This window comes from Nannobrachium achirus (assembly GCF_963921795.1).
Source record: "Nannobrachium achirus genome assembly, chromosome: 12".
In the NCBI taxonomy this organism is placed as follows: domain Eukaryota; kingdom Metazoa; phylum Chordata; class Actinopteri; order Myctophiformes; family Myctophidae; genus Nannobrachium; species Nannobrachium achirus.
Window position 1 is genome coordinate 60,654,373 of NC_137832.1, and position 12,020 is coordinate 60,666,392.

Genomic DNA, 12,020 nt, shown 5'->3' on the forward strand with positions numbered 1-12,020 from the left:
TTATACTTCATCCTAGGAACGTGTCGCACAAAAGAAGCAGAAAATAGTCTACAAACTCACAACATCTCGTGTTACTTGTATTTTTCACATTTTCACCTATAACGATATGCAAGTTACAATAATCGTGATATGAAATTTTCATATCGTCACATCCCTAATCACAGGAGGAAGGTTGCAGCAGAGCGCCACCTACCCTTGCTCTCGGCCCCTCCAGCAGAACTGTCGGGCGTGGGGAGCATGTCCTCGAAACCCCACGACACGCTGTGTTTGCCCCCCAAGAGGCAAGACGGAGAGCCCGGCCCTCCCTCCAGGACCAACAGTCTAGAGGGGAAACAATGGAGAAAGGGTTACACAAAGGGGCCTTTTCCACCGGCAAAGAACCGGTTCCGGTTCTTTCTCCCACCTATGGGATGAACCAGAGGTGTGCTTTTCCACCGAGAACCGGAGTTGGTTCCGAACCGTAAAAGTTGGTTCGGAACCGGAACCACAAAATCCTTGGTTTTTGTGGTTCCAGAGCCAAATCCTTGGCTCTGGTTCAATCTGGTGGAAACGCAAGCCGGTTCGCAAGAACGAACCAAGGTTCCCAAGAAAGTTCAACCGGCACTGGTTCTGGAACCGGGTTCTTTGCCGGTGGAAAAGGCCCCATACTGTAGTTACTACGGCAGGGTTTCCCAACGGGGTGAGCAGAATAATAGGATAATATTTGGAATTCATCAGTATCTCCTCAGTAGGTTTAACCGCTTCTTAAGCGCTCTATGCTTAGTAAAACAGACCCGCAAGGTTTGACCAATCCACAAATCCGTCATTCCCATTGGATGACAACAGCACAGACACGTGGATGTAGATTTCTCTACTTTATATCCAATTATTCGATTAATAGAAAAAGTAACAATAAATCTCTAAGAAAACAGTGGACAGTTGCAGTCCTACACATACATAACAGATAATGACTTGGGTACAACATCACTCATGTATGAGTAAAGTAGCATCAGTCTCTCACCTATAGAGCACATCAGCCACGGGGAGCTGGCCCAGGTCTGTCTGTTTCTGGAGCAGATGCACCGTGTGGATGAAGGTCTTGAGGGAACCCCTGCACAACAGCATAACAGCCAGGCGTTAGAACAAGTAGGCCTCAAAATGAACACAATGCAAGGGAAATGACATTTCTGGGTTAAAACTAAAATGTGTTTTGTTCAAAGGTTAAGCGGCTCCGTGGCCTTACGGTTATGTTTAGAGTGTTGGCCCTGAGACTGGGAGAGGTCGGGGTTCAATCCTCAGCCGAGTCATACCAACGACTATAAAAGACACACTAGCGCATACATGGGCAACTGGCGGCCCGGGGGCCACATGCGGCCCCCACCTTCACTTAATGTGGCCCGCAGGTTATTATCAGAATACTGATATTTTATTGTTACAATTCCAAACATGCAAACGTGACCCTCTTTAATTATTTCAGTCTATATTAGTACCGGTAGCTTAGTTATTAGTATAGTAGTGAGTCTTTTTTTATGCTGAACGTATTTGTATTTAAGTTCATAAAGTTAACAGGAGTATAACTACAGTAAAGCATTTGAAATTAATTCAAAATGTTAAATTTCAGGATTCCAATTAAAAAATAACAAAAAAAAAAAAATCCGGATTCAAATTCAAATGAAACAGAAATAGCAGATCTACAAGCTCAAAACGCGACGTGTTTTGAGCTTGTAGATCGGCTGTTTTTGCTTCTTTTGTATGACATACTAAAATGGCCCTTTTTTTTTCTTTTTTCTCATGGGTCCCTTGTAGCCTTGTGGCCTAGTAGTTGCTGATACCGAGTTGGACTTAATGCTACAGTATGCCCACCAAGAATAATAATCACCAAACTAATGTTTAAGTTTCTATTTATTATTGTCCAAATGTCCATTTGTAATTTTTTTATTTGAAACTGTTTTTGTTTGTTTTCTCGTAAAAACCTCAAATAAGCACCATTTATTTTTTAGATGAATTCTTGCATACAATGACAAGACAATAGAGGGATTCTGATTCTGAAATAAAACACACATTGTCTCTCATGCCACAGTCTGTAACCGGTTTGATTTGTATTGCTCTAGTCTACACTATACCTATCAAATAAAGCAGGGGTCCTCAATAGGCGGACCGCGGTCCATGTCCGGACCGCGAGGCACCGCCGACCGGACCCAGGACGAATTATAGTTAAAAAAAAAAAAAAAAGTGGAAAAACATCTCCACGTTTTTGTTTCCACTTCTCGTATTCATTCACTTTCATTGCATGCGCTGAGTGTGTGTGAGAGAGAGAGAGAGAGAGAGACAACGACGCGGTGATTGGCTGATGCCTGGCAACAAAGTATTATGGGCTGTCATGTCTTTGACAACGATGCGCTGATGGGCTGTTGCTACAGACAGCGGATGTTTTCGGAGCAGCAACAGCAGCAGCCACCAACAATGCAACTAGTTATAAATCAGTGGGGTTTCATTCACGCTAAACATCATCAACGTGAATACGTTTGCAGGATTGTAATCTTATCTCCAGAGTTTGTCGCGACGTGCCACGGCCCGTGACGGCTGCCTCTCTTTCTGCATGGATGTTGTTCTCCCATGGTTCTCCCCACCGGGGGAAATGGATGTGCTGTGTGGCAGCGCGCCGCATCCAGTTGGGGTTACCGTGCGGCACTTAACGTGCGTCGATACCACGATGCGACGCTGCGCAGCCGTCCGCGTTCAGTGTGTGCTCCCCTGTCTCTGACGCGCGACACCTTGTTTTCATATCGATATTCACGTTGCGACACAAGCATAAATTATTCGAAGATTATCCCAGTTTGTTAAAAGAAACCAGAGCACTAGCGCAAAATATCTCTGCTCCATTGAACATTCTGTTCTCCCTGCTTTAATGGGTTGTTTCTCTTCAATCAAGTAATGCCCCCAAATGATTTTGGAGGAGTCCCCAGCCCAGATGACAGTGAAGTCATAATTTAAGGACCCTTTTAATAAAGAAAGAAACGGGAAAAGACCATTACTGCATGAAGCCTGGTGGGCGAGGTTATTACTGTATCAACAAACTACTACTAAAAAAAACACATCAGCCATTGTAAAAAAATAAGAAAGGGATCCCTAATTATGTAAGATGAACAATAATGAGGGCAAGTGGTCATGACCTGAGGGCAAGTAGAACATGACCTGTACTTTCCAAGTGCCTCTGAGACCATGGTGTCAACCCCTGGTTGGTACTTTTTTGTATCTTAGCCTACTATTTAAGATTGACCGACATAATAAAAATAAGCGAATATAAATATATTTTAATATATATATATATATATATATATATATATATATATATATTAATTGTTTTATTTTTTCCCCGGACCCGGGCGTGTTTCAAAAAAATATTTGTGGACCTTCAAGATTTGTATTTGAGGACCCCTGAAATAAAGGCTAGGAACCTCCCCCAAAAAAAAAAAAAAAAAAAAAACATATAGCAGATCAACAAGCTCACAACACATCGCAACAGGCTGATGAAATGTGAAATACGGGCCAGTAAGATAAGTTATTCGTGTGAGTCATGTTCCACAAAAGGAGAGACAATAAATAGAGGTGAGTCAGTCTTCCAAGGGGAATGTCCTCATCCTGACTGGGAAAACACATCATCAGCTCGTGATGAAGCCACAACGCAAAAGGCAAAAAAGACAAAAACGGACGGTCACGGATGCCTGTCATAGTGAAATGTACCACCTCTACGCCATCAGAGGGGGACAGAGCAGACGTTTTAATTAGCCACCGCCGTTGGTATGGGCTGGTGGCTAGATGCTTCCCTCCAACAATGAGCTTCGGGCCTCTAAAGAGGCCACACAAAGAGTGGAGGGTTCTGGGTTTGACACGTCTAGTACTGTTGTCACCAACAGAAGCTGGAGAGCATACGCAGAAGGGACAGACGAAAAACAAAACAAGCGTATAATCTCTCTCTCTCTTTCTGCTGGCTAGGAGACAAACACTAAAATACAAGACCCCTTGTGGCAGAGTTTCAGCTTACCGGTAATTATATTGTAATTGCTCCGGCTTCTTTTGTAAATCATATCACATAGGCAAAAGACAACACAAAGCCAGAATAAATACAACAGTTGTGGTGGCCCTGCATCCTGCGTCCCTGACGCATATTTTTTTTATAAAGGACTCATTAAACTAAGCATCACTGCATCCCCAGGATGCATACAACTCTATCCATTCAGCTATCAGTCATTTCACTGCACCAGCTGAGCTGCATGTGGTGTAGGGATGGACATCGGTATCGGCCAATATCAAAAATCGGCAGGTATTATATCAAACCGGCTGAATCGGTGACCGGCAGGTCACTGACATAAATACCGGTTTTATGCCGATTTTGTCTATGGCACTGCACAGCATGATGCTCTGGTCCTGTGACTAAAGTAAACATTAGCAAGTAGCAGCCAGTCTACTTAGTGGCTACCTACAGAATACAGATGGTGCTGATTACCTAAGTAAGGATATATTCCATAATCCTGTGTCAATGTCGTCTCCAAAAAGAAGGGGAAAAAATGCATGCGTCACCTGCTTTCCTCCTTCCTAGTCCAGACGGTCATATTAGACTCGATTGTCTGTGATTTTGGATATTGTACTTTTGTGATTGATTTGGTATTAGTGTTCTTCTAGCTTATTGGTACTCAAATTGAAGTATGTCTTGTAGGCCTATTTGGCCTGAAAAAAAGGGTATTGGAGCAACCCTATTTTCTAGTTCTTAGCTAAAGAAATCTGTATCGGAAAAATCGGTTTTGGCAGGTCAGACCTTCATAAAACCGGTGGATCGGTATCGGCCAAGAATTTTGCAATCGGTCCATCTCTATTGTGGTGGAGTCTCAGAGCTGTGCGTTCTGGCATTATTGATGAGATAATTTAGATAGTCTTGTAAATCCATGCTTCTGTCCCTTATTAACTACATACAAGTAGCTATTTGGTATTTGCCAACATTTGTTTAAATCAAAGTCCTTTGTGATGTTTTCACCATTGATACATAATGCGTGGGTCGTCACGGGATCCATAAAAAAATTCTGGGACCCATTTGAATGACCACCTGTGGGTCCCGGGACCCATCACATAGAAAACCTAGCAACGTTACCGGTGTAGTGTAAATTTTGGATTATAAATTACCAAAACATGAACCAATCAGTCCAGGAAACTGGTCGGTGGTTGCTGTGCTGTACTACTCTTCCACTGCATTGGAAGCTGCAAGAGAAACACTAGACTGCAGTGTTTTTGCGACCATCAGGGAGCAGTTTACTATGAAAACCTCCACCGGCCGTCCGTCCGTCGGTCGGTCACACGTCACACGTCACACCTTTGCCCTGCTCATATCTCCGCATCAGTATATAGGGCTTGTTTGTTTATTGTATGACATCACGCCACATCATCAGCTGTGGACTCTGTGATGCCATCGTATCTCCATATATGGCCATCTCCGTATATGGAGATATAAGTCGTCCATGCCCAAGTATGGGCTGGTGAGGTCAGACTTTGTGTGATGCGTAGGTTATCTCCATATATGGAGATTCAACATTCCAGGCAATGCTCTCTTCCCTGGTGAGAATTGCCCCTTTATATAGGGCTTGTTTGTGTATTGTATGACATCACGCCACATCATCAGCTGTGGACTCTGTGATGTCATCGTATCTCCATATATGGCCATCTCCGTATATGGAGATATAAGTCGTCCATGCCCAAGTATGGGCTGGTGAGGTCAGACTTTGTGTGATGCGTAGGTTATCTCCATATATGGAGATTCAACATTCCAGGTGTAACTATGGCTGCCCGTATGACGTGAGAGGTGGAGGTTGTGATATTTGTGGAGATAAGCGACCAACGGTCGCTTATCTCCCGATTAGGGAGTCTTACTGGTGTACACATTCACACAATGACGTGTCTCACAGATGCTAAATGATTAGCGATCGAGGATGCAGCGTGTTGTGAGCTTGCAGATCTGCTTTTTGTGGCATTGGACAGCATCGTACGATTAAGACTTTCCACTTTCCTTAAGGTCTGTGATCAATGAACAATGATGAACCCAGCAGTGCTTGGCTGTTTGAATACAACTCGCCAGAACGCCAGCCAATGTTTACAAGCCAGATGATTGGTCGATGATTGGCTTTGGAGAATATGGTCTGCAATTGGAGGCCAGGAAAGTTCAAGAGAAGCACGCCATTTACAGAATATTCCTCAATTAATATAGATCATCAACAGTTCTGTTTTTAAAAGCGGGTGCAGAGTGCCGATTCCGAAGATATTCTGGATATATACAGTATATCATGTTATATTATTAATCGTTACTGTACCGTCGGTGGAGTCCGTAGGTGATGCCCGACACGCGGACCACTTTCCATTCGGCGATCACGTGCACGCACAGCGAAAATCCTCCGTAGCGTCCCATTCATTTTGCTTAAAAAAGGTCCCTTTTTCTCAAAATAACGTCTGGATCAATCTTAACCGCTTCTTTTCATGGCCCAAAGCACAGTACAATGTTAGCTTAATGCTAGCAATGGCCGCTGCTGTGTGTTACATCACGACATCCGGGCATCCGCTGAAATGCATGACGTGAGAGAAAACGTGCACACGCGCACGCAGGGGCTTCAGAATAAAAGCGGACGTTATGTAATCTGGACCCTGGCATCATGGACCTGGCTCAAGCGACATCTAGTGGGCACTCAATGTGTGTGGCTGTTGCTACTGGCTCTGGGACCAAGCCCCCAGAACATTGGGTGAGCTCTGAAGCGCCATGTACATGGTGGCCATTTTGAGGTACTGCAGTTGGGGCCAGAAACATGAACGCGCATCTAGGCTTCTTTGAATTGACGTGCGTTCATACCGGAAGTGCTCGTTCATGAATTGGAGCCCCAGCGCGTCCATGAACACAAACTATGACGCAAAATGCGTCACATAGGCCCCACTACGTCGCGGTTTTACTACCCGGAAGAAGGGGTGAAAACGCCTCATGCGCTGGGTGAGCAACTCAATGCAAGTGGACAGGCGGGGATATCTGGTGTCCTCTCTATTCTTCTTATAACTCTATGTCTGGGACTCACCTGGCACAGGCGAGCGCCACGAGGGCAGCGGCGGCGTTCTCTCTCTGCCTGTGAGCCTGGAGGTTCAGTGTGTGGTGAGCTTGCTGCTCCTGCCCGTGGCTCATCATCTGCTGTCCTCCCTCCTCCAGCCAGGAGCACAGCAGGCCCTCCAGGCCGTTGAGGCAGTCGGCAGGCTCCTTGCTGAGGCTGAGAGGCTGGCAGTCCCGCAGGCAGGAGAGCAGCACCTGAGAACAATACGTTGTGTACATTCATCCAGGGTTCCCACACATCTTTACCAATTCATTTCCAAAACTTTTCCAAAACTTTTCCAGAATTTTTAACCCGATTTCCAGGACTATATAACAATAATTCAGCTCAATAACTAGTCGTTTACTCCTATGCGCAATGCCCAAAGACAGGTAGTGTATACCTTTTCAGGCCATGACCCCTGAAATCATATTTGAACTGGGGACCCGGCACCCTGACGAGCACTAAGAGTAGAGGAATTTTGTATGACACTGTTTTATTGTGAAAATAGCCGATCTAGCACACATCATGTAGATCTGCTATTTTCACAATTTCTGCCTCTAATATTTGACAATTCAATGTCTGCATAGCTATTTTTTCCAGGACCTTCCAGGACCCTTGATCAATTCCAAAACTTTTCCAGTACTGGAAAAATATTTTTCTAATTTCAAAATATTTCCAGGAATGTCATGACCGTGGGAACCCTGTTCATCTCAGCCTTTGTTTATTCGATTAGGTGTCCTCAGTGTTTGTCCAAGTCAACCATCTTCATATTGGTCTATTTGTTCATAGCTCATTGGGGAGAACCCTTCCCTTATTTTTTCATAATTTATTTGGGCGTAATTCTCAGGTCCTTAATTACCCAACACGTAGCTCGGCCTTTAATCTTTGTAATCAATTTAAACATTTATTGCAGGTGAAATAAAGACAAACAAACTAAATATAACAAACAAATAGGTCTGTCACGATTATGACATTTTACATGACGATTAATTCTCACTCAAATAATTGCGATTAACGATTTAATTGTGTATTTGTCGTTGACAATTACATTTCTGTTTGGCTTTTAGGCTTTGAAGTTGCACATGGCAATCATGACACATAACTTAAATATACAAAGACATTTTTGAAAATGTTATACTTAAAAAAAGTACATTGATAGTGGAAATAGCCGATCTACAAGCCAAGATCTGCTATTTCCACTACTTTTTGCAAGTGTTTATAACTATATTAACATTTCTCAACATGGAAAACGATTATAACGATTATGCAAAAATGACTGCGATCACCTCAAATAATTGCGATCAGACGATTATCATGAAATAACTGTGACAGCCCTACAAACAAACAAACAAACCTCGGCCGTGACGCCGCAGAGCGCCGGGTCGTTGCGTGTCTGGGACTGCAGGAGGGGGAAGACCAGCAGCAGGCCCACCCGGGAGGTGAAGGGTGCCTGCTCTGGCTGCGTGAGCAGCCCCTGGCGTTTGAGCAGAGCCAGGGCCTCCTCGTCGGCGCCTCCCACCCCTTCTCGCTCCTGCTGCTCCTCCAGGGCCAGCTGGCGCTGCGCCCCCCACAGGCCGCGCAGGGCATTGAGGCGGTACTCCAGCAGACGCGCGTAGGCGTTGCTCTGGTTGCCGCAGACGGCGCGCAGACGCTCCGCGAGCTCCGCCGGGTTCTTGGTCTCAAACGTTAGTATCTGGCGGAGGGAGGGACAGACACAGAGACATTAGAATGTAGTCACAACAGATGAGTAAAACACACACACACACACACACACACTAGGGCATTCACCGAATTTTCGATTATTCGAATATCAAAGACACTATTCAACGTTGTTCACCGAAGTCGAATATTCGCTTATTTTTTTATTTTTATTGTTTTCTCTTTAACCCTTTCAGTGCCACCTTTTCACCACTAGAGGGCGCCCAATGGCCATAGAATCCACCATAGACAAGCGCTGTATATGCACAAGCCGTGCGCAGCCATGACGCGCCTGAACACTTTCCTTTGTGCATGAACAGGGACAGGATGAAGTTAGCTTGAAGTTAGCTATTGGCTACCAAGCATTTTAGAAGCCCTATTTTCGATCCTGGATTGCATTGGAGTGGATCATAAATATTGGCGGCGCGACGCTCTCGCGGGCCGTGTAAACGACGGCCGGCGACCCGGCTCGAAAAAAACTAGTTCGGGATAGGCACCCAGGACGTTAATAATTATCCCGAACTAGTTCGGGATAGGCACAATAAGAGTTAAAAAATATATAGTTTATGAAGCTTGGCTAGATAGGAAGTCATAAGAATGAGTTGTCAATGCCCCTGGTGGATGAATTTGTTAATGCTCTATACCAGGGGTTCTCAAACCTTTTTAGGCCGTGACCCCCAAAATAAACATATTTGAACTGGGGACCCCCACCCTGACAAGCACTTGGAATTGTAGGTATTAATGTGACTCGGTTCCACAGATAAATATTGTGAAAATAGCAGGTCTACATGCTCACAACGCCTAGCGTGAGCATGTAGATCAGCTATTTTCACAATGTTTGCCTCTTGGCCAGTCCTGTCGAATATTCGACTATTCGAATACTTTGAGGTCGAATAATTTGAATACTAAAAATCACAATTCGTGAATGCCTGCCTACACACACACACACACACACACACACACACACACACACACACACACACACACACACACACACACACACACACACACACACACACACACACACACACACACACACACACACACACACACACGTAAACGTAGGCAGAGATCTTTCAATGATGACGACACTGTTGAGTGCAATCGAATCATGATGACTGTCAAGCATAGTTCTGGTCTGACTTCACGCAAATCCAATTAGCCTAATGTCAAGAGTGCAGACTCACTGAGAGATAATATGAAGCTAAATCAAATAGGAGAGAGAAGCACCAGACTGGACTTTTTGAAATGAGTTTCATTCAAACTGCAACAGCTACAAAGTGTTCCACTGGCATGTTGACCAAAACCACCATAAGAATGCACAATGTTATTAATTTAATACTGGTGTTTACCGTGAAGTACGTACAGTATACAACTGAGATTTCCATATTGAAAATGTCTTGTTTATTGATATAACAGAATCTACAGTCAATCAGTGATCGTGGCTTGAGTACATTACTGCTATATGACAGAACAGTCACATATAGTGAGGGATTATTTGTGCTAAGCTATCTGGAGAGAGAACAGTATGCTTCATATGCACTTACACTTAGGCAGCATTTCAGATATTGATTACACTGCATGGCCCAAGAAAAAAGAAATACATCCATTATACCATTTAGCAGGCAGAATCTGTATTGATTCCATTTCAGAAATGCTACTAATGTTACGGTAACGCTCCTTAATTGGACACTGGGCCTTCTCCACCTCGCTCCTCTGCACAAAGGCTGCAGCATACGGATATAAATAGTCCGAATCTCTACACCCAGTGGGCTAATGACACGGGATGACCTCGCCAATCTCCTATTTGGGTACACAGATATTGGCCACGATAAAGAGTGGGCAAGACTAATACAGTGGTTATCAACGTCAACCCTCCTGAGCCAGAAGTTTGTTCACATACGAGGAGATAGAAAGTCAATACTGTATTGTAGTGGCAAAACAACCCAATTCTTTCATACTTTATTGACTTCAGAATATAATTGGTTTTCGGTTTCATTCAGTGTCATGCAAGTTTCAACTTTAAATTATCAGCCAGCCCAGCAATTTACCCACCTTTCTTTTTGTATTAAACCAAGCTATCTTTGTCCACACAGACATGACCCTATTTCCTCAGTCTGTAGTAATGAGACATGTTGATGAGTCCCCATTTCCATATTCCATATTTCAGCTCTAAACCCAGCTCGAACTGTCCATTTTGATATACAATTTTTTTGTGTACGAAACCTAAAACAGGAAAGATCACTGTATGGTGAAGGATGTGTTAAACTGTATTGTATTCCTCCCAAGTATAAAAAGAAGCAGAACACCCACCCCCATGTATGTACTGTATGTGTCTTCACCTGAAGACACACGATTCATAAACATACACCATAACCATGAACCACAAAACCGTAAAACACGATATATTCTGCCTTTCTTCAGACTGCAGGCACATTTGTTTCTCAAATAAGATCTTTAGGACTAACTGTCAACTGTTAATTGCAAGTGATCAGATTCAATTTGTATCAGACACCGCTATCGACCCATCTGCATTGGTTGCTGTGGAAAAGACATTGCTAAGCAACACATAGTGAGCTTCTCCAGCATCTGGAGTGTCCAGACTGAAACAACATCTTTAGAAATCAGATTTGAATCACATTTCAAACCACCAAGGATATCTTCTAATCTGATTAGAAAATATTAGTTCCCATGTGTTTTTTTTTTGCTGTTCAGACCAGATAAAACCTAACCAACCTGATTCCAATATGGATAGGCCAAACCTTGGATTTGGGCTACCAGTCAGAACATAGGTCAGCCTGATGCTGAAGGTAAGTGAGTGGTGACAGTTATACCAGAAAGCAGCAAATGTTGCAAAAATACCCACGACTTTCCCAACACCACAGTCTGTTAAGAGGCTTTCACTACATGGCCTTCAAAATCATTTATAGCTGTCTGTGGATACACTACACGCACATCCAAAAGCACTGGGACGGGTGCTGGACCAAAAAAATAATAATAGAAAAGAAGAAAAGGTCCGCACACTGTCTCTTCAGGTGTAAACTGAAGTTTACACCTGAAGAAGGCCATGTAGGCCGAAACGTTGTGATTTTTTTTATTCCTCTCTATTAATAAATTTATTTGGGGAGCTTATAGACAGTGTGTGGACCTTTTCTTCTTTTCCTTCAAAATCATTTAAACATTGCATGGCACTGCTTCCAGGTATCACGATTCCAAATATCTCCAAATTGC

The 12,020-nt window shown here is 43.7% G+C and overlaps 1 protein-coding gene across 1 annotated transcript in view; it reads right to left on the reverse strand.

Annotated features, from left to right (window-relative positions):
- Nucleotides 1-12,020, reverse strand: part of hectd4 (HECT domain E3 ubiquitin protein ligase 4) — a 146,197-nt gene that overhangs the window by 128,845 nt on the left and 5,332 nt on the right. The window contains exons 2-5 of the mRNA XM_080739231.1: nucleotides 8,446-8,784; nucleotides 7,083-7,306; nucleotides 1,001-1,090; nucleotides 194-321 (exon numbers count right to left, since the gene is read on the reverse strand). Of these exons, the coding sequence (XP_080595357.1) occupies nucleotides 194-321; nucleotides 1,001-1,090; nucleotides 7,083-7,306; nucleotides 8,446-8,784 (781 nt within the window). The remainder of the gene's footprint in view (nucleotides 1-193; nucleotides 322-1,000; nucleotides 1,091-7,082; nucleotides 7,307-8,445; nucleotides 8,785-12,020) is intronic.